At 48.6% G+C, this 25346-nt stretch overlaps 2 protein-coding genes across 2 annotated transcripts in view; both read left to right on the forward strand.

Moving 5' to 3' along the window:
• The first annotated feature begins 2184 nt into the window (after positions 1-2184).
• Positions 2185-11576, forward strand: LOC112972300 (alkaline ceramidase 1-like). The gene is given in 7 exon segments (XM_026078650.1): positions 2185-2281; positions 7436-7500; positions 7503-7650; positions 8028-8166; positions 9514-9651; positions 10239-10376; positions 11408-11576. Coding segments are annotated over 7 exon segments (894 nt in total).
• An 813-nt stretch (positions 11577-12389) lies between these two features.
• The window catches only part of MLLT1 (MLLT1, super elongation complex subunit), a 45672-nt gene continuing 32715 nt past the window's right edge, over positions 12390-25346 (forward strand). Inside the window, exons 1-2 of the mRNA XM_026078652.1 lie at positions 12390-12477; positions 20022-20088. Of these exons, the coding sequence (XP_025934437.1) occupies positions 12390-12477; positions 20022-20088 (155 nt within the window). The remainder of the gene's footprint in view (positions 12478-20021; positions 20089-25346) is intronic.

Here is a 25346-nt window from a genome sequence, read left to right on the forward strand (position 1 = left end):
CATCTCCAAGTTTTCCCTAGAGAGGGAGCAAGGGTATTTCCTGGCGGCTGCTCCCGGTGAGCTCACACCGTGGGCACTCCTTCAGAGCTAGAGTGGCAGGGCAGGTTACAGCTCCAGCTTTGCTAGAAACCTTGGAGATCCTGACATTTCACCTCTCCGTGTGGAAGCGGTGCTGGTCCATCTCAAGGGACACACAGGTAAGYGGGATGGGGATGGGAGGCAAGTAGCAGGCAAGTGGCCACTGGGCACTCTGGCTGCTGCTTCGATTTGTCCATTCCCTTTTGCTTCTTCTGGCTCATGTCTTCTCCATCCCTTACCCACCTCTTGACTGAGGTACGTTCTGCTGGGAGATGGAATTCACTGCTTTGGGTCTGATTCTTTTTTTTCCCTATGCAATCACTTGTATCATTGTAAAAGCGTAATGCAGAACACCATGGATCAGGAGGATTCATTTGGTGCAAATGAAACCCAGGACGAAGAAGCATCAGACCTCAAACCAATCTACCTGCCATCTGTTTTATGTTTCTTCTGTAGCTGCAGTCTCACCTGCTCTGGGGAACCAGCCAGCCTGGATTGAAAAGAGGGCATTGTTGACTTGCAATTAAAAAAAAGTGAGAGAGGTTTATCCACAAGTCAGTTTATCTGGTAAAAGCAGGAGGTTATAGAAGAGCTTGTTTGTGTTAGTGTTACACTCCTGGGTTTTCTCCCTTTGAACTTCTTCTTGGGAAGAGAAGCAGAGGAAACTGTGGTTGCCTCACACCACTGCACACCTACAGCAACCGCTTAGCTCAGCTGACAGCGGTGTAAACAGCGACTTGACTGTTTCTCCACAAGAACACGATCAGCCGATGCATGATCTTAAGATAAACTTCCCTTCCCYCTGTTAGACTCAAAGCTGAAAGTGTTCTCAAAAAAAGAAATGTTTTCCATCCCTTTCTGCCAGTGCCTCAGGAGCTCAGAGATGCTGTTGAAGTGCTTGGTGTCATCTATGTGCCTGTCTATTTTTGTGGAGCTACAGAAGTGCAGCCAGACTGGTTGGTTTAACACTGTGTCCAGGGACTTAACTGCTCAGCTTCAGGGATTTTCTGTGGCTCTTGAGTACCAAGTACCCAGCTGCTAGGGGATGGATGGCATTTTTAGAAACTGGATCCATCTCTTTAGCTGTCTATCCAAAGATTGGATCCATCTCTTTAGCTGTCTGTCAGCCTCTAGGATAGCTCCACAGTTTCATGGATTTGAGACAACATATGCCAACTAAGGGACTTGGCTGTAATTTTTACTTTTTGAAAGGAATAAAAGGGCTATGAAATGATGTTCAAGTTGAGGAGAGAGGAGTCTTTGGCACTGGGAAGAAAAACAAAGAGAAAAGGTTAGATTCTTTTCATATCCCACCTGTAAATGCAGCTTCTGCCACCATTAGACACCAGGTCAGGGGATCTGGCAGTGCAGATCCCAATCGATACGTGAAGCTTTTGCTGGGGCACTAGAACAGGGTTTGCACGGGAGATGCATTTGAGGTGACATCCCTGCTAGCGGAGAGCCGCRTCCCCATAGCTCTGCTCCATTCCCCCAGGCCTCCAGTAACACCATTTCCACGTTGATGCTCCAGGGCCAAGCATAAGGCAAGCACCAGCCTTCAGGAGGATGCTAAGAAAAGACTAACAAGAACAGAGCCAATGAGCAGTAAACCCAGAGCAACTGTCCACTCCCAAAAGGTAGCTCACAGCCCTCAGAGAACAGGGAAGTCCCTTCTGCAGAAGAATCTGAGTCATAAAGAAAGTGAAGGGAAAGGAAAAGACGCGGTGAGAGGGACAGGGTTGAAATGGAGAAACATCTTACGGCAGCGATGACCCCCAAAGAGGGACATTAATGYGCTGGACGGGGCTGTGGCAACTGTTCCCAGGTTCAGAGTTCAAGAACATTTCCTGGGGTGATTTGTCACTCCCGACTCGTGGGGGAGCGAAGAGGAAATATTCGGCAATACTATGTGCGCTGGGAAGAGGACAAGCCTTTCATAGCAGGGTAAGGATGTTGCGCTGGAACAGGCTGGTGCAACACAAGTGTGCGTGTGTGTGCACGGGGCATGAAGGCAGGCAGACCGCGTTTTCCTTGGGTGTGCAGCACATGCCTTCCCCRGGTGCATAACTAACCCGTTTCTCTCCCTTTTGCAAAGGCAGCCCAACGATGCCGAGCATATTTTCCTACCTGAGCTCAGAAGTCGACTGGTGTGAAGGCAACTTTGAGCACTCGACGATCATTGCGGAGTACTACAATACTGTGAGTGCGGGCGCATCCAAAGGGCAGGCTGGGGCACCAAGGCAGCCGGCTCCTGGCACCCAGGAGCTGCTTTCGGGAGATAAGAGACTGAACAACCTTGTTTTCTCTCTTCCTGCTCATTTCTTTGAACTTCCTGGTGCTTGAGGGTGTTTGCATGGGGAACGTTTTCTGAGTTTCAGGTAAATCATGGGACTTTTATTGCTTACAACGGCCAGTTGCTCACAAAACTAGCTAGGGTCAAGGATACTTTTGGCACGTGTAGGGCTAAGTTCCCACTAAGAAAACCCTGGCAGTGCTCCTTAGCCCAGATTTGTGAGATCCTGTTATACCAGTCCTGCAGCTCTCCTGCCAACTGGGGTAAGTCCCTCGCAGGGCTCATATATTCCAGCAAAACGTACAGGAGTGGCAAAACTAGAGACAACACTTGCATGAACTGTGTCGGGCAGGTTGGGAATCTGGAACTCAAAAAAGAGGAAAGTTGATGCGTGAACTATTTTCACCTCGTACGATCCACTTTGCAACTCAGACTCCATCCAGCTCCAGTCCCTTGAGCACAGCCTCCTGGCTCGAGTGTGGCCAGAACCATCTGCATCTGTCTGCAGAGGACTCGGTAGATAGCCTGTCTCTGCAAGTGCGTTCTTCTACCTTAATGCCGTTAAGGGTTGGCAAAGTCATGAGGCATGTGGATTTACAACCCTTCCAAAGGTCTTGTTTATGACTTTTAGCAACTACCGTCTAACACTGGAAGTTCTTGTTTCTCATGGAAATGTCTCTTCCGTTTTKTTTTTTTTTTTTAAAGCTGCTTTTAATAAATTGCCCATAATAACAATAATTCCCTCACCCAAATCCTGCAGCTCACTGGCTTTAATCACCCTGCCAGAGTCTTGGAGAAGGGATGCTTGGGCTGTATTTAGTTATTTGAGAAGGGCACTTGGCCAAAATTAGCTGTCCTGCTCAGGAGAGGATGTGTGCTCCTGATGGCAGGCAGCCACACACGAGAGCAGCATGCCTGATGCTGGTCCAGACCAAATCCTGCTTCCCTCTGGCATTCAACCAAACCTGTTGTGCTGTTGCCCATTTACTGGCCATGTCTCCCTGCTGGATGGGCTCAGAGCCCCAGAGCAAGGTAGAACTGGCAAGGAGGTACTGAAATTACTTCTGTGTGGATCAGTATCTCAAATGTAGCTGGAGACATCAAATGCCTCTGTGGTTTGGAGTCTCACTGGCAACAATGGAGAGAGGCTGATTTCCACAATGCACAGGAAGTCTGAAAGTTACTCTCTTTAATCAGAATGTATTCTGGGCATATATTTGCCTAATCTCCTATTTTGGTACATAGGCAGCATATTTCCTTGGAGCTGAGACCCCATTTTTACCAGGATCCTGATTTACACCCAGACTCTCAAAGGGGTTTAGCATCCTTAACACACCAAGAAGTGTCTTAGGAGCTTTCCAAAAGCTCTTACACATCTAACTTGGCTGTGTCACGCTGCTAGACACCAGTTGGCATAGCCAGATGCTTAACTACCTTCCCTAGGACCAAAGGTCTCTAATTTCCATTAAACATTGACTCTTAGCTGACTAGGTCACTTTGAGGCACAGATTTCTAAACTGCAGATCTGGACTGGCCTCAGGACAGTATTTCAGATGTGAGCCCAACATTTCTGGTCTTCTCTTCTCTCCTCCATTTGTTACCCATATGCAGATTGCCTCCTCTCTGTGGCAAACTTTATGAGTCCTATCTTGTTGGCCTGACTAGGATTATTATATCAATATTGGCTTCAGCACCAGTTTGCCAAAGTTTTAGACTAGCTGGGAATCCAGCCAGCTCATCCCCAGGCTCCTGCGCCACTATGTCAGCAGGGCTTCCTAATGGAGCATCCTCTTCAGTGTCTTCCTCCCAACACTGCCCGAGGCTGGAGTTGAGTAGTTTTGTGCCAGCAGTAGCAATGTGCTCTGTGCCAGCTGCACTCGCTCTCAGCCTGGCTTGGGATGGATGCTTTTTATTAGAAATGAACAGCAAGGGTATGAGCAGAGAATATAAACAATATCCTTAAGTACCTAATAATTAATACATGGTGGTTCATGGTGGTGCAGTTCAGCAGCAAAGCGATAACTATTTATAGTGACTCAGGGACCCAGAAATTTATTGTCTTCTGGCTGTTCGTAGAACAGTGTTGTGCTACAGGGTCATCAGTCAGGGGCCTGTCTTTCTGCCCTCATTTCTTTCCTGAAATGAGTGATCAGGATGCTGGTAATGACATCTAGATCCTCAGCAGTCTCTCTGGCAAAGCACTAGTAGCTCTGTCTATCCAGAACTCCCCAACACGTCCATTGATCAGTGGAGATAAGCTCAACTGCAAGCGCAGATTAGCCACATCTGCCCAGCCAAGCACTCACTTTCACACTGCACTGGAGTCACGGTGTGTGCCCTGGCCRTCTGCACGGGCTCAGGAACCCTGCTGCATCACAGGCACATCACTTGCTCACATGCTCAGAAATTCCYGCACGGGAACAGGGCAGCTCCTTGTCCAGCACTTATCAAACACTACACAAACAGCTGTTTCCTGCCCCAAAGCACTGGCATGGTGTTGCGATGTCATGACGTGCAGCCTCATCTTCTGCTACACAGGTCTGGCCATTAGGAACTTGCTATACAGGTTGGGATAGCCTCTGAGATATTCGCTTCTGTATTTGGCCCTGGGGCTCTCATGTCAGCTGAATCTGGTTCACTGGCCTTCAAGTGAATGAATACAATCCAGGCCAATGAGGCTTTTAGAAATCTCCTTTAACTGCAGAAAGTATTTCTATTGAGTAAGAACCCACATTGTGCCTGGGCTGCTATTCCGCAGTCATTGTGCTAACACATCCAAGTAGAGCTCTGTAAACCAGCATCTCCTGTCCAAATCCATATCAGAGGCCTGTTCTCACCTTGTCATGGATGGATAGGTTCTCTGCAGGTCTCTCTTTCCATCTTAGCCTGCAAAGTGCTGAGTTGCACAAGCCCTGGAGCCTTTCCCATGCTCCTGCTAATGCACCAGGATTAGAGCCATGCCTTGTTTTTTTCCTAGCAAAAGAAGCAAATGCTGGGATAGGCAGGCTTCGTTAGGGGACCTAGAACAATAAGTCCTGCTTGTTAGAAGTGAGACATTGTCATGAGCTCACATGGTGGGAACACACAGGGCTGAGTTGCTCTCGCAGATCAGTTTGTACCTTGGCTCCATCACCGCTCTCTCATCTCCTGGAAATCCTGGGCAGAGGGAGCTGGTGTCTCCTGGTCAGCACGGCCCAGCCAGGTATAAGCAGAAGCCGGAGGGCTAAGACCAAGCAGAGATTCTGCAGAGCTTCCTAATGGGTGTACTGGGAGCAAAACCCTCCCAAACACATTTGACATGGAGCTTGCCRCGTGCTAAAGGGATGATTTAACACAGCACTTGCAAAATCAGGGCTTGGATCCAATGAGTGGTGAAGTCCCCTCATAGATGCGGTTTTGTAGCGGCTCAGCCCTTAAGCTCTGAGTTTGGCTGCTCTGCCTGGATTCGCTCTGCAATCTCTGCGTTTCTGTTGGTGCTGTTCCCCTGATTATCCCTCCCCTCTGATATCTGATCTTTCTCATACTGAATTAATGAAGTGATAACGTTGCTATCATGTAATTAATGGCACTGTGGCAATGCCCAGTGCAGCAGGGATTCAGATCTCTCTATATGCAATCTCAGACTCCTGCATTTCTTCACTTTTGACATGCATGCTGGCACTTGCATGTTGTTGCCTTTCCTGTGAGCACTTCTCCTCTGCTTGAGATCCCTCCTGGTTTTCCAAAAACTTCTTTTAACTATTTTACAGGAAAATAAATGTTTGCAACAAAGTTGCTACTTTAATACATGGTTTGTTTTCTCAATTGTTTCAATTGCTCCTGAACTGTTTGACCCTGAGTACATGAGTAGGACCAGCACTTCCCTTTCAACAGGTGGAAAAGAAATATGCCTGGATTTGGCTCTAAGCACCTATAGAAAACCAATACACTTGGCCTGAGAATTGTTGTTAATATGAGAATCAAGTTTTTTCGTGGAAACCTTGGTGAAGTTCAAGATTAATCTCTGGGTATTAAAGGGAATAGAGGCATTACATTAAGCATAATTTGTGTTTCCCTCTGGAATATGAGAGGGTGTGTTTCATATCTATGACAACACCCCTGTGATTTGAAGCCCTGTTACCATAAGCTTAGATCCCGTGGGAGCTCACAAGCTGAGCTTTGATTTTGCAGTTGTTTCATGTATGGAAAGGTCTGCTGAGGGGTGAGATTCCAGCTGTGGAGGTCAGATCCCAGGTTTGGGCCCTCATTTAGTACCTAGCTGGAAGATGAAAGGAAAACGATTGTCAGGGGGAGATAAAAGTTATCCTGGTAGTTTGCCAAATGGCATTTTAGCAGGTCATTCTGCACTGCCCGAACAAAGACCCAGAGAACTGTCTGGCAGCAGCGACTGGGCTCAGGCAGCAGCAACAGGCCAAGCTCCAGTACAATCCCCTCCTCACCCCAGACAAACCAAAGTCTGTCAATGAAGTAGTTCTGTCGAGTTGGAAAACAGTGCAGGATAATTTCACTGCATTCATTTGCAAAGTATGCTTAAAAGACTTTATGACTTCATGTAATTACTAGTGTCCAGAGTACCTGCCCTTYCAGGCCAGATGGCTTTGCATGTGACGCTACAGGACGTCACCTCCATCCAGTCCCCACCTACGACTGTCCTACTTGTCTTGCTCCTCTCCACAGCACCCACTCCCAGTTAACGATGGTTTTCCTGACTGTGGTTTGCTGCGGTTGCCTTGCTCCTTGTGCTCACCCAGCCCCTTGTGGCAGAAGTCAGCCAGGGAGTTTTTGGCAGGCCTACCATGACAGGAGAGGAAGATGGTTGCAAACAGAAGAGCTTTGGTGATTTGCTTAAGTGCAAAAGCCAAAGATAAACCATCACCTGAAGGGGGCACGCTGTCTTACCTTGGACTTGCTGGCCTGAGAGACTGCTTGCATGGAGAGTGCAGCTCCCTGCAGCCCTTGCTGCCACAGCGATAGCTGTCCTTCCAGTTCTAGCCTTGAAAAATGCCTCTGCTCTTCCTCCCGTGCCAAGAGTAATGCCTGCCTCCATGTGATGATTTCCACTAGAGATCAGTAGCCTCTTTGCAGAGAGAGATACTGAGGCACAAGTTGGGATGGGACTTGTCCAAGATCATGCAATAAGCTGAATGTGCCTCTTGTTTTTCAGATCAGCAATGTAAGCTTCTTTATCCTTTCTCCTGCCCTACTCTACCTGAACCGGCAGTACTGCCAGCAGCGTGCCTTGCCCTTGTATTTCGTCTCTGCCCTGCTCCTCTGTGTAGGTGGGTGCCAAGGTTGTGAGAAGACCAAACTGGTTGCCAGAGTACCCAGCTGTTCATCTGCAATATCTTTGGCTCTGGAGACTGGTTCTTAGTGGCCAAAGCACAGGGACAGGCTGGGGTGGGAACCAGGACTCCATGTCTGTACAAAGTCCTGCAGCTCATGATTCCCACTGGCTGTGGCTGCACAGCTCCCAGCCTGGTATATCTCTGTGGTGCTCTGTGGACTGGCTCACTCAAGTCTCCATTAACTCCAAGGTCTGTGCCCTGCCCTTGAGGAATGGCATGTCCTCAGAAATCACCCCCAAGAGCATCCCAGGCAAGATGGGCTTGGGTTATGACAGAACTTTTGCTGACACAACCTGCCTTGCTCCTTGCAGGTATCTTCTCAACGTACTTTCACATGACCCTGAGCTACGTGGGACAGCTCCTGGATGAACTCTCCATCCTCTGGACATTGGCTGTGGCATATTCCTTTTGGTACCCAACGGCTTACTTCCCCAGGTGCATCAAGAACAGGTATGACTCAGAGAGACATGTGGTTGCAGGCAGCAAGGGGAGGGATGGGACGTTGACACTGATGCATGTGACCCACAGTTTCCCCTAACTCAGCCAGCTGCCCTGCAAGGGRTCAGCCATGAGGTTACTGCAGTTTGCTCTGGGGCCAAACTCTCCATCACTCAGCGCTAGATGTGCTGACGGAGGAAGAGTAAGAAACTCTCCCTCTGGGGAGGGCCCTGCTGAGCTCCTGTCGGCTGGGGCTGCCTGTCTTTGCAAAGCTTATCAAGAAATTTGGCATGGAGAATTTCAAAGTCAGAGATTTGGGCACATTGTTTCTTGCAGGTGGTGTGGCTGGAGTGGATAAGCCTGGGGTTTGCCATGTCAGGAACATGTGGACTGCTCCTGTCTGTGCAAATTTGCAGAGGGACTGGAAGTCCTGCTAGCCCTTAGGAAGAGCACAGAACCATCTGGGGAAGTGCAGGAACTGGGGGCTTCACACAGAGTAGGAAATTAAATGTTCCTGAGCACCAACATTCAATTACCTGTGCTGTCAAATTGTCACAGCGTCCCCTGCCATTCATAGAGAGCTTTCCCTGAAGGCTGATGGGGTTTTCCCTAGGATAAGCTGGCCCAGCTTAACTCTCCCACGTTGCAAAGATTGTTTGCAGGGGGACTGTCTGGGCCAGAGGAGCTCAGCACAAAATATGGGGAGACTGGATGAGCACAAAGCAGCAGAAACAGGAACCCAGCAGGGCTTTGCTCAGAGGATGCTCACACCCTGGCAGGCTCACCAGACCTCTCTGAGCCAGCCCAGCTAGGAGCCTTGCAAAGGCCTGCTCCAAGTCAGCTCTTCCCATGCCAAAGAGGAGGTCACCAGGAGTTCACTGTGGAGACAKGGCTGGGGAGGCAGGGAGTGGGGAAGGGACCTGGGAAGGGATTTGCATGTGAAAGGCCTCTTTAAGCCCTATTGTTGTTCAGTCAGCCCAAATCTGCATGTTTGCAATGCTGAAACCCCTGCAGGCCACTGCTGGGGCTCTTGCTTTGCAGTCCTTCCTTGCGCAAAGCTCCCATTGCCACACCGTTCTCTGGCACCACCATAAAAGTGCCCAGCTCTGTCATGGACTCACTGGGAGGCCTTCGGCAAAGGATTTTCCTGCTCAGTGCTTGAGAAAAAGGGAACAACTACCCCTGCCTTCCAGCCAGGACTACCGCAGAGGCTGAGATCAGCCATGTGCAAACAAACAGGAAGTAGTGGAAATGGCTTGCCTCTCCCAGGCAATGAGCAGGACCTCTCCCATCCATGCCCTGCACTACTGTGAATCCCTGGGGCACGGATACTCACTGCCAACTCTGTCTTCCCTTTAGGAAGCATTTCTTCTGGTTGAGCGGTGTCACCACCGTGGTCAGTACCTTCATGTCCTTCATCAAACCGGCCTTCAATGCCTATGTGCTCAACTGCATTGCCTTCCACATGCTTTACCTGACATGGAAAGAGCTGAAAAAGTAAGAAGGGGTCTGGGAGGAGTTATCTGCAGATCCTGGCATGCTCACAACATGGCAGTGAGTCTGTACACAGCACTGAATGGAGCCCAGGGTTTCATCAGCCACATGTTGGGTCATCTGCTCTGCTAAGAGTTGGGGTAGCCTGGGAGGGATCAGGGAACGGGCACAGGCAGGACTGTGGGCAGTGGGATATGAGAAGGCTACCTGGCCCAGGTGTCTTTCAGCATGGGGACAATCCATGGGACAAGTGCGTCTTCTCCCCAGCTGCTATCTCTGCAGCTCCTTCCCCTTATGCGGGCTCTGGAGACCAATGTGGGGTTGGGAGGAACCCACTAYGATTTGGGGAGAAAGGCAGGAGGGGCCTCAGCATCTCTTAACATCATCCTGGCCCAGGGAAAGAACCAAGGGCCCCTGCCACACAGCCACACTTCTCCAATCTTTGTGGTCCTTTGAATCCTCTGCAGTAGAAACTCACTGGGTTTTGCCCTGTTGCACTAACATTAGCAGACGGGAACTCACAGGCCCTCTTGAAAACTCACTTTCCTTCTAACACAATATCCCGCTCCCTCTCCACTCATGTCTTCCAGATGCAACGACAAGCGGGTTCACCGGATGGCYGCAGCCATGGTCATGTGGTGGGCACTGGCCATCACCAGCTGGATAGGTGACAAGTGGCTCTGTGGCCTCTGGCAGGCGATCAACTTCCCCTACTTCCACAGCTTCTGGTAAGGGCTGCAGCGGAGAGGCAGGAAGCCCTGCTCAGCTGTTTGAGGAGTGGAAGGGCCACAGCTAAGGAGGGATGGCTGGAGGGCCATGGTACTTGACAAAGGAGCAGCTGCATCCCTGCCCAGTCCTCTCCYCCTTTCCTCTGTGACCACTGATGCCGTTCCTCACCCTGACACCAGCCCAAGGATTTGGACCTAATCACTGCTTAATATCCCTTACCTCCTCGGCACCAACCAAAGGGTGTTTTGCAAGCCAAATTGGTCTAAAGTCACTCCAGTTAAGCATCTTGCTTTCAAAAGGCTGCATTTGCTCTCAGGAAGCTGTGTCACAAGAGATGTGATTTGAGTTATTTTAATAACCAAACCGAAAGACAGTGATTTGCTTAAGCAAGACATTTCAGTGCCTGACCAACTGTTGCTCTAAGTGCTACACACAAAGCGCATCTCAAATTCATCCACACAAATCACTGGCATGACTGGGTTGTGGTGTCAAGATACCCAAGGTCATTGGGTTAGGCCAGGAGAGGTGGAAAGTGGTTTTGTTTGGGGTTTAAGTCTCCTATGTCGTATCATCTGCTCTGTGTGTGGAATTGCCCCAGACATCCCTTGTGCTCATCAAGCTCTTCTAGGATCTCCCCGTAGGCACAGACCCTGCAGGACTCATGCTCCTGCAGCCCTCGGGGATCGGGATCTTTCCCTGTCAGTGTCATATCCCCCTGATCCATTCCTCCCTCCACCCCCTCATGCAACCTGATATAGAGACCTGATGGAGGACCAGAGGGAACAGGGTTTCTTTGAACAGGGCTGGTGTCTTGAAAGCAGTAGATGATGTTGGGACAGTGTCTCAGCTGTGCACCGTGCATATTCATCCTGATGGCAAAGATGGCCTGGCATGTGTCTAGTCTGGCTGAGCTCAACCCTGTACTGGTTCCAACTTTATGGTGATGATGCTGGCCACACACTGTGACAAAGTGCAGGAGGGGTGGGCAGTGGAGTTAACCCCGTCTCACACATCTTGTATTCCTTGCCAGGCACGTGCTGATAGCCATGTCCCTCCTCTACTGCTGCCCTCTGGTCATCTACTTTGACGTCACCTATGAGATGCCATCGTTCAAGCCAAAGCTGGAATATTGGCCCAGTGACTCCTGGCCTGTTGTAGTGCCTTACGTTACCCTGGAGCAACCCCACAAACAGTGCTAGAGCTGTTTGCCCTCAAGCATCCCTCAGGCATAGGGTGCATGATGCACACACGTGCGTCTGCGTGGGGAACACCTCAGCTGTGCACTTGCTCCTCAAACAAGGGCAAGCTGGCTAGTGAATGGGTCAGGGAGCAGCTGAGGCCTCATGATGCTGGGCATGAAGCAGGGTGGCAGCCCACAGGTGGCTGGAAGACTCTGCCCAGACCGGTGTCAGGGAACCAAAGATCTCCTCCTCCAGCAGATCCCCACCAAGAAGGGGAGGGAAATGGTGCTTCTTTCGTGTCTTCTTCATTAGTCAAGTTGCGGCACGCCTTGCTGACAAGGGCACAGCTGAGAAGACAGAAGCCAAACTGGTGACAGCTGGGTTTGTTGGGGCTGCTCTAATTATTATTATTAATTTTATTTATTGATGTATGTGGTCTTGCTCAGGAGAGCTGTGCATTAAAGCTATGGACACTAACTTGCACTGGGCCCCTTTCTTTCCTCTGACTGCACGATAACCCCTGTTATCTGCCAGCCACTCAGACAGGGTGGCCAAAGCTCTCTCTGATCTTTGGAGGGCTGTTTATAAAAATAAATCCTCCTCTGCTCAGAGGACAGCAACAGCCCAAAAGAGACTCTGCTGGCCTGGGTCCTGGGGTGCTCTACCCGCCACCTGGGTTCACACCAAGTCGTGGAGCTGCTAAATCTGCAAAAGACAAAAGCACAGCCCATGCTCTAGTTTCCTCCCTCCTCTCCTTTCCTTCCCTTCCCTCTCTGCTGCACCTCATGTTTCCATGTGGCTCCATCCCACTTCCTCAGCCCCCAGTGGTCCATGTTCCTCCCAACTCTGATGGTCTCTGATGACCACATAGAACTTGGAGACTTCCCTGCTCATGGAAATGTCTGGCTGGCGGCAGAGAGTGAGAAAAGGAGCCAATACATTAGCTAAATGTTTGCGGAGCTTTGCAAAAACAGAGCAACAGAAGGTGTAAAGCCCCAGAGAAAGATCGGTGTCATGCCACAGCCACGGAGCAATGCTTTCCAGGTTTTCCTCCCAGTGTGGTAACAATGAATTTGCTCCCCCAGCCATAGGACACGCTCCTGTTCACAGAGCCTCGCTGCATTACCATGATGAGTTGGACCATGCCAGGKGTCCGTGTTCTTCCATAACCAGCTGGGACGATCTCTGGAGAGCACTAGCAGGCTGGCAGAGCTGCCTAGGTTGGCTCCCTGCAACAGTCAGAACCAGGTAATGCCACCCCAGGGAACTGTGGGCTCTTCAGGCATCTGCAAGTAAATCAAAAGCAGAAGCACTTTGGGCTTCTCCCCCGTGGGAGAAGGTGCTGCACAGCGYGCCATGCAATGCCCGTGCAGTGGCCCTCCTGTGGCCACCGCTGCCTTACGGGTCCCTCTGCAATGGTCCCCACAACCACTAGATGGCAAGTTTGGCTCATGAACCCCGAGCAATATTTCATTTTGGGCAAGGCTGCCTTGTGCAAGGGCTGAACCCCCAGGCCCAGTGCCCCTGCCCGCTCCACCCCAGCACAGGGGACAGCCACCTCTCCATCTGCACAGCCACTGGTGAAATGTCTGCGTAAGACACAGGACAAGGGGGACTCGGTGCCCCAGCCTTTGTCTGCCCTTGTGTCCCCACGCTGGYGCCTGTCTCCTCTCTGTTCTCCCCTTTGTCTCTCCCACATGCCATCACTCTTGCCTCTCCCTCTGTCACCCCATCTCCCTTTCACTTATCCTCTCCGCTTCGCTCCCTCTTGCTCTGTCCCTCCCCGCGGCACCCCTTCCCCCGGCCCATCACATTCTTCTGCAGCCTATTAATAACTTCTGGGCAATTGCACCGGGTCCCCGCTGGGTCCAGCCCCTCCATCGGCGCTGCCCTGCACAGCCACTGAGCGCGCCGGCAGCAAGTTCAAAAGTGCAGCAGGGCTTTCATATCCTTTCTCCCCTTCAGGGGGTGGAGGAGGCTGGCTAGCAAAGAAAGGCCTCGTTGCCAGGGAACCTGGCACAGGAAAAGGGGTCACCTTCACCTCCGCCGGGGCGGCCGGGGCCCGCTGGAGATGGACAGGTTCCAGCAGCCCTGAGAGCAGGGGATGCTGAGAGATGCCACGAACGGAAGGAGGCCGGGGCGAGGGCGAGGAGGGCTAATTGGCCATCTCCAGCGAAGCAGCCGGTGTGATGCACTGCAGAGAAACCCAGAGGCAAAATTCCCTGTGTCTTATGGTAATAAGGGAGGTGTTCCAGGCGCCTCTGCGTTGAGAACAATGTTGCTGCAGTTGAGTGACTGTAACAGGCCCCGATGACAGCCAGGGCTGCGTTAAAAATGCCTATTCAAGCAGATCAAGACATTGAGAGGCCTCGTGGGGATCTGAAACCCTCAGGGATTTCTGGATGAAGCCAGAAGCTGAATCCCCAGCCCTGGGAACCTGGGGGAAAAAAAAGAGAAAAGAAAAGAAACCTACAAAGCAGCTTTAAAAGAACGGCAGCGCCTGAGGCAGGGCCTCCTGCTCCAAGCAGGGCTGTAGCCCGAGTGAGTGAAGCAGCCCTGACACTGAGACGTGCCTGTGGTCCGTGCACCCCCGGAGCTGCACAGGGTTAGCTGAGGCTGGGGTGGCACCTCCAAAAGGTCCCCGAGCTGCTGGGGATGCCCTGTCCTTCCTGCAAGTGAGCCGTGGTTCCAGCTTGTGGGGTGCAGATTGCACTGCAGAGCTGACAAAATACCCCATAAAACAAGTGGGGCTGTCAAGCAGATGAGCCAGGGCTTTCCTGCTATGAGCTGAAAAAGGTCCTGCAGGGATGGACCAGCACGCTGGACTGGTAAAGCTGGGAGCCCTCAGAGGGCCAGAGATAACTGTGACCCCATCTCAAACCCCCTAGACCATGGGGAGCTCTGACAGCGCCTTCTGCATTGGGACCCTTAGACATGCGTGTGCCTCTCCAGGCATAACCAGACAGCTTGTTCAGCRAAGCAAGGAAAACAGGAAAACAGGCAGGGCAGGCAGGGCTGCAAACCCGCGTGCTCTGGGATCTGAGTTAGAACTGATCAAAATTAAACCTTTCCTTTCCTTATTTTTGCCAGATGAGCTTTAACTCGGATCACTTCCCTGATTTGGTTCACCATGTGGCTGCCTAAACCACAAGAAAAGAGGCAAGAGAGGGAGCACGAATGAGGAAGAGGACAGAGAGGCTGCTTCTTTCAACTGATGCCAGATTAAAGAGGTTGTGAAGCAACGGCATCAGTTGAGTTTATTTGGTGCTATTGCAAAACAAATGAAATAATGTTGATAACACACCAGTCCTGCAGCATCCAGGAGTAACACTTACCTGTTCTGCTGCACTGAGTTGCCTCCTGCTGTTATAGATTTACACTGCAGGATTTGGCCYGCAGACTGGAAACTTCTCAAGGCAGAATGATTTATCTGTAAAACACATTGCACATTCATGAACCTGCGTTAATAATGCAGGAGTAATTAATAATAACCCAGCCCCTGCTCTTAACAATGCCAGGAGAAGAAATTGCTTCACTGGAGAGTCTCTTATACCTTTTGCAAAAGATCTGTATTTGTTAACTGTCTTAAAGAGCAAGAAAGATCATAGTTCTGTAACACAGAATGAATGCTGCTAAGTCTCGGGATTTTATTGCAAGCCTGGCAATCTTTATGATTGATTTAAAGAACCAATTTCTGGAGTCATGTTAAAACAACATCAATTCAGCTTTGATTTTTTCAGTTTTAATCTCTTAGGTCTGCAGTGAAAATCCTGAAACCATGAATGCAAAGGGCCGAAAAACTCAGGAAGCAGAGTGAAAAACCCCAAATGTCATTAACTTTAGACATCGTCCTTTCAATTCTCAGTGCTACTTTTGAGTTTTGACCCAGGATTTGCAACTCAGGGGTTGGCAATTCTGTTACACCCACCCTGCAACTACTAGTAAAGAAGAGGTTTAATTTTTGTTACTGTTTTACCTACATCCTTGTTATCCACATGTCATATAGGACAAAATTAGCTGTAGGGTCATAAAAAAATGCCAGCATTTTCCAGATGTTAATGATTGTTCTGGACAGAGAAAGGTAGCAGGTCCTTATTAGCTGGAAGCTGCATTTCAGCGAATACTCTGTCATCATGTTTGCAGTGGTCAGGGTCTTGAGGTCCCCTGCCTGTGCCTTTCTGTACCTGTTCACATGGTGGCTGCACACATAATCAGGGATGGTTTTGCCCAATGAGCATAGAGGAGATGTGGGTAAAAGTTGCTTCTGAATAAGGAGAAACATGGCTGCTACCCGGCCAAACATACAAGTTGACAAAAATGATTTTTCATCAAAAACTTAAATGATCTTTTCAATCATTTTTATAAACCCTTATGATTTGGTTTCACTTGGGAACACATTTTCACTGCTCTTTTCGGAAGAAAAACAAGCAGTTCACATTTATCTGATAAAGTGGTTCAAATAACTTCAATTCTCTAGTAATGGCTGCTATCAAAATACCTAAAATTGATGGATTAAATTTTCTATGCCTTCACATTACATTTAAGAACATCATTTCAATTCTCTGCCTTTTTTATACAGTTTCCATGAACATTCAGTCACTTAGACCCCAATTCATGAGCACACTTAACATGTTTTTCTAAAAATGTGTTTAAGTGTTGAACTGAATTGGGTTATTCTTCTGAACTGGCACGTTTAGTTTCACGCACAAATATTTAACAAAAGGCAAAGATATCTCAAATGCTGAAGTATTCACCAAAAGCAACATTCAGTTGTGCAGAGTTATAAAATTCACAGTCTGCAACTGATGCTGCTGATTTAGATAGGACTTCCATAAGAGACCAGATGTCTCTGTTCACTAAAATGGTTAAGCATATGTTTAATTTTAAGAATATGAATATTTCCATTGGTATCAATGGCACTTGCTTACACTTAAGAATATATTTGGCTGGGCTGGAGCCAGGAATAGTGTCATGTAATGCCAATAAAGTGCAAACTGTAATATTTCTCTAAGTGCTTTCTGGGACCAATCTAAAAATTAATCAATGAAGAACTGTAATGTGAAAATGCAAAAATTAATATACGTGAGATTTTGCTGTTTACTATTCTAGTACTGCCAAGAATTAACATCCACCAGAGCACTGCCAAGTGAAATCAAAAGCAAATCTGTGCAGAGCAAAAATGGCAACAAGTTGAATTTGTCATTCATTGTGAATCATCCTATCCCAGACTCCAAGATTTACTAAAGTAACATTAAATAACATTCACCATCCTGACAGAAAGATATACATAGAGATCAAGGACGGGATCTGATCCCATTTGTACCGCTTCTAATGTGGACTAACTCGATTCAGCCCAGAGAATCAGTCCAGTCCTAAGTGGATGCTTGAAAGAGAGAACAGAATCTGCTCCGTAACCCTTGGTACAGCAGGAAAAGCCCTTGAACAAGGGCAACTTTTTATGATCAAAATATCATAGTGCAAAGGGTCATAAACCAAAACAATTTTCCACTCCTGATTACTGTGCCTTACCTTCAGACAAGACCCCAGGAACTGCCCTCTTATGAATCAGTGATAATTTCCAGGCACAATACATTCTAGCTATTTAAATTTTTTCTTAAAACATTATTCAGCACCAGTCCAACAATACTGCTGTTGCCAGTGACCCACATGGACTTGGGACATACTCCTTTTTCYCCCATGATGGCATCATAACATAAGCAGCTATATATCCATATGCAAATGATTGCTGTTTTCAAGCTGTTCATGAGTGACCTAATACACTGCCCATACGGTACAGTAATATGTTTTCCACATATGTCAGATGTTTCATGACACATTTCATGCATATATTTAAAATGGATTTCATAGCATATAAAAATACACAGGCAATGAAAGAAAATGCCCTGCATCTGCAATGTTTACATAATGCATTTCAAAACTGCATGAAATGTGTCCAAATTGATTGTATTCTTCGTCTATCTAAAATACCGATGGCATAAAAAACGTATGTATAATGGTTTCATTCATGAACATGTATTACATGCCTTATACTGATGCCTGAGTAACAAAGGGAAGGAATTTGTTAAAGCTCTGCCTAGAGAGAGGTTTTTCTCTGTCACACTGAAGCCAATTCACAGTGTAGCTGCAGAGATCCGCAAGTCAGTTCTCCCCGTGTTGGTTAAAATGGTATTTGCTGCATGTGTACGTTGCTTTATATTCCAACCTGTCTCCCTTGCAATTGCTGCAGCTGGGCCTTTATGCAACAAAACTGAGCTCCAAGACATTTGAGGTACGCCGGGATATGGCTTTGCTGCAATCTGACACACTGTTGTCAAACAGGTAGCTGCATCGTCAACAGCAATTAAATTGCAGCAGTATAAATTTCGGCATCTTAGGCTAGCCCAATTCCCCGAGTCACTGGCAGTTTTGTGTAGCCCATACTGCAGCACGCAGGATTATCTCAGCTGCTATTGTACCTGAGCTAGCCAAATTAAAGCTGGTTTGCATACATTTACATATGTTGCAACCCCACCTCCAGCTGCTGTGGAGACAGGTAAAAGCCACGAGGAAGCTCTAAGCTGTTCTGATGGAGTCTGTCCTGAGAGCAGCTGACCCAGAACCAAAAAAATCAGGAAGTGCCATTAATTTTAAYGTTACAGGCGCTGAAACGCTGCTCCTCCAGCTCTGGGATGCCTCACATTCTGCTCTGAGTGTGGAGAGGATCAGACCACTAGGCTGGGTATCTGCTGGTGTCAGAAACAGCCAGTTGCTCTGAAAACTACCAAGCGGGACTATTGGGGCTGGAAATAGCGGAAACACCAGTCCCCAAAAGGAGAAGGCACCACACGATGTGAGCCAGGGCTCAGGATGCTCAGGAACATGACAAGCACAAGTATATGGCTGCAGCACTGCTACACACCAGAGCCCTGGGAAACTCCAGACACTGGGAGCGCCTTGGCCATGGACAGGCTATATCCCAGACGGTGTATTTGTCTGGGACAGTAATTCAATKTTTTCACTCTCTTTTCAATCCAGAAAACAATTCAAACCAGGCTTTTTGGTGCTGGTCAGATGCTCCTGCTGATCTCCTCCTATCATACCCTAAATTTTTGGAGCTATTTTTTCCCCCATCTGCTATTTTTGAGTGGCCTAAAGGTTATTCTGCCTAGGGTGACAGTCATCAGTCGAAGTGTGGCCTCTCTCTGAGCCTGCACATGAGCACCTTTCAATGACTTTGGCATCAACCAAAAGAAGGCCCATTCAAAGCAGACACAAATTTCGGCAGTGACTGTCCCTCCCTCCCGTTGCACCGTGATTGTGTTAGCTTCGACGGGCACATAAGGCATCTGGATCCATCTTCTTCAGCCTGCCCTTCTGCCAGCAGCTCGTGTTCAGCATTGGACAAACACAGACTGTGAAATGCTCTTCGCAGCAGGTCTAGCCAGCTTGTGGGTTTGGCATGACCCAGACCGTTACATCACTTGGCCAAATCTGACCTCTGACTGTAGCGTAGCAGAGAAAGGTACCGTCATCTGACGGGTGCTCTGTAGCCAGGCGAAACGAGTTGATAGGTGTCAATTCAGGCTGCTGTGGACCAGCAGCTACATTGTAATGCCAACCTCACCTTTGGTGTTAATGAGGCCCCTTCATTAGCAGCCTTGAGCAGAGGGGTCAGGGAATGAATAGAGACAGACTCCTTTCTCACCCAGAAAGCTGGTCCTTCTCATTCAGAATTGAAGCACGTTAGCGGGGCAGTTTGAAGACGCTTGTGCTGCCCATGCTGCATCTGCATGGGACATGACGTATTTGTGACTATTCATCTGGTGCCTTTCACCAGCGCTAAATACACAGAAAGAATAAAATAAATTCTCATTGTGTTCCCGCTTACCAAGAAAATTTTCCTCCTTCCTTCTGGTGTGGAGGGGTATTGTACGTTAAAAGCCTTTTGCATTTTTCAGTAGCTATAGTACACTATAATTTAGATTTTCCTCAGGCACAAAAGAACTTAGTTAAGCTAAACTGTATTACAGTGTTTTTTTCTACTAAGTCCTTCATTAATAAGGGAACTAAAGAATTTCCAAGCTGTCTGTAATTTTTCCCAGATGCAGCTAGTAGTTGCTAGGAGTATCTTTTTGGCAATCAGAGTTTCTGGCTATTAACAATCTGGACTTTCACTGTACTATCCTGGTGTTAAATATGTGCTGTGAATACTGTAGTATGGAGTGTGAATTGGAGAAGGGGGGGAGAACAGAGAACAGGCAAAGCAAAATCATTTTTAGAAGAATAAATATTGCTAGGATTAACAGCTGATTCAAACGAACACACTTCCCCGCAGGGATCCCAATGCCGATTAGCAAACCAGGAGCCCTGCAACATCAGAAGAAGCCATCACTGCAGAACTAATTCCTTCTCACTCACAATTGTTTTCTCTCTTTTTCCCTAACTGTTCTATTTTCTCCCCAGCAGCCAACACAGACAAGCCCTACAGTGAGCCTGTAGCATGGAGTAAAGACGACAAAGGCCACAGGCAGTAATACATGAACTGAAGTAGCATCCAGCTCCCCTCGGTGCGCTCAGGAATCTGAATCCTTTCTTGACTTCAGGTTCAGAGCGTTTTCTCAGGCTGAAAGCAAGGATGTGACACCATTATTGGCAAAGCCATGGTTAAGTACCAGGAAAAAGATCTCTGGCCCTTATTACTTAAAATATCATCAGTTCTTTGTTTCAATAGCACTTATATTCATCTTGGAAACACCACAGAGTATCTGGCTCATCAGATGTGCTTTCAAAAAGCAGTCAAGCACCATTATAATCATTTTACAGATGGTAAGAGACAGCAGCGGAGAGACTGACACAAGTCCAGAAGAGTACACAGGGGTCCTTCCGCTCCGTTTTGTTGCATATGGACACACAGTGGAGGAGCGCAACATTTTCTGAGAATCTTTGCTCAAACGTAAGATCTGTGTCTTAATCTTTAAGTCCATGGGACCGGCTATTACAAAGATCACCATTTGCTACGCTGTCAGACTCTCTAAGTGCTGGAGAGCTGCTGGCTGGCGGGAGTCCAAGCTACTCGAAGCACAGACTGACCACAGAACTTGCGGTCTTCAGTCCACAAAGGAAAATCTATGTCTTTGCACCAGCTCACCAAACACACCAGGGAAGATGCAGCTGAGATAGTAATGAGAAAATAATGCGGAATGACAACAAACAGTGAAACAAGCTTGCTTCTCTGGGGATAGAAAAGACAGTGTAGGGCTAGACAGACGGCTGGATGTTGAGTTTATAATGTACACACAAAGGTGCACACACACACACACACACACGTATACACTGACCCAAGGGTCTTAGAGGGGATGTGTCAGCCAACCCTCCCAATGGGTGATGCTAAGCCTATGGGGCTACAAGATGAGAGGTGTTGTTTGGAGGTTGCTGAGTGAGCAGTACGGGGGCCTTGGGTTACATGGTAATTGGGACTGTTTGGGAGGCTCAGTGGTGTGTTCCCACAGAGAGGAAAGAGCCAAGGAGGAGGGAAGCAGCGTGGGAGTGAGGAGAGGCATCTCTAGGATCAGTTCTGATGTTTCTTGCCTGCTCCCCTCCAGTCAGAGCCCTACAGAAGATGAAGTGGGATCTGCCGCGCTTCAGTTCCTGCTGGCCAGTCCGCCCCCAGAAGGTGTCCTGTGGATGCCTGAGCATGGGTTGTGCTGTCCCAACTTGCACATGACGTGACTTTCCCCTCCAAAGTGCTTGGACTCATTTCCTTGTGAACACCCCAGTTGTTGTCTCCTTCATTGATGCTCCCCATGAACAGTGAGGTTTGGCCCGTAAAGCGGTCACGGTGTGTGCTGGCAGGGATGAGAAAGGATGTGTTGTACCTTTCCAGGGCTGTGGATTCCCCTGTGCTGGGTGACACAACCCAGAAATCTTTGCCATCCCTGGGTTTATCTGCCCAATGTAGGGACAAGTGTAGTGCAAAGTCCTTTTTCCACTTTATTTTCCACCATCCCTGACCCTCTGGGGACAGAACTGGCATAGTTCTCTACTGTGGACCAAGCTGGGTGAAACACACACCTTTCAGCCCAAGACAAGGATCTCCGAGGCAAGGCTCTGGAAGGAAAAATATAAAGCCCAAACAAAAATTAAGGAGAGCTGTCGTGTCTGATTTGCATGATTGAATATGCAAATCAGATCTGTTTCTTATCCATTGGCACTGGACCTACTGTAGATGGCAGCAACACAGCGGATCTCTGCCAGCATACAGTGCCACAAAGAAAGACGTTAATTGGATTTGCAGACGCTTATTGCAAAACCCAGAAGTTGCTGGAACAGATATAAAGAAACAGGAGCTCAGCCCACGGCTGTCTCGGGTGCTAAGGCACTCAACTGACAGCTTGTTTGAGATGTCCCTGCAAAATCAGAAGTTTGGAGAAGCCTGAATGACTGCTGGCTGCACCTTCCCCAGCACTAACAGGCACCTGAAACTCCCAACACACTCCCATAGAGTCTGGCAAATTTTCTGCCTTTGGCCGTGATTATTTCTTTGGAGCTTTAAAAGAAAATCAGGGCTAAGTTTGGTCAGTGCTTGGGCTGGAAACCCTCCAAAACAGGGAAGCCCTAGTAAAGCTGATGGTGGTAACAGGAATTTCTCTCCTAGAATACTTCCACACTTGAGTGTAAAGATACCCCAGTAAAGTTCAATCTGCTCCTGCTACCTGTCCCAACACAGAGCCTGAGTGTGTCGGWTGCTTTTGCCGCTTGCGGCAAGCATCAACATAATGATATGCTTACTCTGAATGTGGTACCCCAACTTCTTCATTATAGTGTGGTTTAATAGCCAGGTTTTGGATTGCCCTTCTGAGATGCTTTTCTCTCTTGAGACAGAAAGCTGAGGTGCCTGACACTGGGTTTCCAGCTCCTGACTTGGAAGTTTGTCTGACTCTCGGCTACAGAATAACGAAAAGCTGGAGGAGTGACTTGTGTCCAAACCAGCGTACGTAAGAAAGGATGAGGAAATACGGTGTCTGTGCTGAAGTGAGAAGGTAACCTGGGTGTTGTGCTCTAGCTTTCCTGGACTTCCAGGTGTAGCAGTTTTGGGAAAGCATGAAAAGAACCATAAGACAAGGCTGGGGAAAAATAAACACATATAGAAATTGTCAGCAATGCAAACTCAAATACAGAGCAAATCCTACTGATGTTTCAGAAGAGTTAACAGACAATTTTGCAGGAAAGAGAGCTGAAAAGGTAAAAGTTCAGGGTCTTGTCTAAGCAACATTTCTTGTGTCAGGAGCAAGTTCAAGTCAGCAAGAGTGGAGTCATAAGCACCAGAAAAATGGAGATATTTCCAGGAAGGACTCAGTCTTGGGAGCATGTGAGCACCAAGGACTGTGATGAGGCTATCAGTGAACAGGTAGGATTGGAATTAGGAGGTAAAAGTAAAAGATTTAGAGCTAAGAGTCATGGGCATGGGAATAATGTCCACAATTAAAGATACCAGTGAGAACTCCCAGAGAAAGAGGCCCTATTTCTATGGAGAAGAGACTGTCCAAGGAGATGTCTCTTGGGACTGCATCAGACAGAAACATGCCAAATGAAAACTAGAGCCAGTTAAAAGAAGAATCCAAAACAGGCTTTTTTTCTTTTTTCTTTTTTTCTTTTTTCTTTTTTTTTCTTTTGTTAACTGAAGCAATTAAGCATTTTGCTTTACTAAAATCTTCTATCAGGCTGATGAGGTAAACTGGCTGTTTAGAATGATTTGGGAACTGATTAATCCTTGCCTGTGGCTATCAGTTAGCAACACACACATACAATGTTATTGGCTAACACGCATTTTTCTCCTGCCTTGCAGAGATCAACAAACTATTTCAAACAAGAAACCTGCACGAAGAAAAATCCTGCCTTACTTCCAAAAGAAAATGTGCTCAGAAACAGTCACAAACGGCACTCCTAACGACAGTCCGGTGTTAATTCCCCTGCTCACAAAATTGGGTGAAATAACTCGTCATTTAGAGTTCTAAGAAAATGTAAACAAAACCCACTTTTCAGATGCAAATGGCATGCTCCGAGTCAGCAGCGGTGCTGAGAAAACCCGCATTTGCAGGGCCGGGCAGCTTTTAATGATGCCTTCGCCGCAGCCAGCAGTCCCTTTCTCAGCTAGGACAGTGACCTCTGGGTCCGGTCCCACAGCTGAGCCTGTGGTTGATAACCACCGTCTCACTGAAGGCATCCCTCGCCGCATTTGCATTGCAAATGCTCCCCGCCGTACACCAGCAAACGAGATATTGTTTCCCCTGCCAATTTACTCCTGCAGCAAACAACCCTTTCCCCTGCGGTCTCCATCACGGCACAGCCGCTGCGAGGGAAAGACGCTGCTGGGCCTGGCAGCCGGAGCGCGGAGGCAGGCGGTGGGCAGGAGCTCTGCCGCCAGCCGGCCGCTGCGGCCCGGGAAGGAGCTCGGGGTCGGTGTTGGTGTGGTGGTGGGATAAAGGGAGATTTGGGGAGATGGCGGGAGAGCAAGGGGGAATGACAGAGACTAAGGGAGAATGAGGCAGAGCGAGGGGGAAAGAGGGAGAATGGAGGAAAAATGAGGCTGAGGGAGAACAAGGGAAAATGGTGGGAAATGAAGGAGGCTGAAGGAGAACGAAGGAGACTGAGCGAGACGGATGGAGACTGAGGGAGAATGAGGGAGAATGAGGAAGAAAGAGGGAAAATGAGGGAGACTGAGGGAGAACAAGGGAAAATAGGCAGAAATGAGGGAAGCTGAGAGAGAACGAAGGAGGCTGAAGGAGGTGGAGGGTGACTGAGGGAGAATGAGGAAGAATGAGGGAAAAATGAGGGAGACTGAGGGAAAACAAGGGAAAATGTGGAGAAATGAGGGAGACTGAGGGAGAACGAAGGAGACTGAGTGAGATGGAGGGAGACTGAGGGAAAATGAGGGAGAATGAGGAAGAATGAGGGAAAAATGAGGGAGACTGAGGGAGAACAAGGGAAAATGTGGAGAAATGAGGGAGACTGAGGGAGAACGAAGGAGACTGAGTGAGATGGAGGGAGACTGAGGGAAAATGAGGGAGAATGAGGAAGAATGAGGGAAAAATGAGGGAGACTGAGGGAGAACAAGGGAAAATAGGCAGAAATGAGGGAAGCTGAGGGAGAATGAGAAAGAATGAGGGGAAGCTGAGGGAGAATGAGAAAGAATGAGGGAAAAATGAGGGAGACTGAGGGAGAACAAGGGAAAATGGGGGGAAATGAGGGAGGCTGAGGGAGAGTAAAGGAGACTGAGCGAGATGGAAGGAGACTGAGGGGAAAAATGTGGGCAAATGAGAGAGAACAAGGGAAAATGGGGGAAACAGAGAAAACGGGGGAAGTGGAGGGAGAGCAAGGGAGAATGAAGGAGCTGAGGGAAAAACGAGGGAGGCTGAGGGAGAACAGTGCCCTTGGCTTCCTCCTCAGCTGAGGCTCAGCCCTGCCCGTCGAATGCGGACAGCTCTGTGCCCTGTACTGGGAGCTGTGGTTTCCCTTGATCTCAGCTCAGTCGTGTAGGAAATTAATAAATAGGAGAGATTAACTGATGCAAGCAGTGGGGAAGCACAGGCCGAGGGAGGGAAAGGGGCAGGTGGACCAGGCGTGGGTGCCCAACAAGGCCCAGACACTGGTGCCCGTCCCAGTCCCAGTCCCAGTTCGCGGCCTGGCTGTGCTGTGCTGTGCTGGGGCCGTGGGCCAGAGCAGAGCAGAGCAGGGCAGGGCAGGGCAGGGCAGGGCCGGGCCGGGCCGGGCCGGGCCACGCCACGGGCC

Source organism: Apteryx rowi, unplaced genomic scaffold, assembly GCF_003343035.1.
Source record: "Apteryx rowi isolate R43461 unplaced genomic scaffold, aptRow1 scaffold_482, whole genome shotgun sequence".
Lineage (NCBI taxonomy): Eukaryota > Metazoa > Chordata > Aves > Apterygiformes > Apterygidae > Apteryx > Apteryx rowi.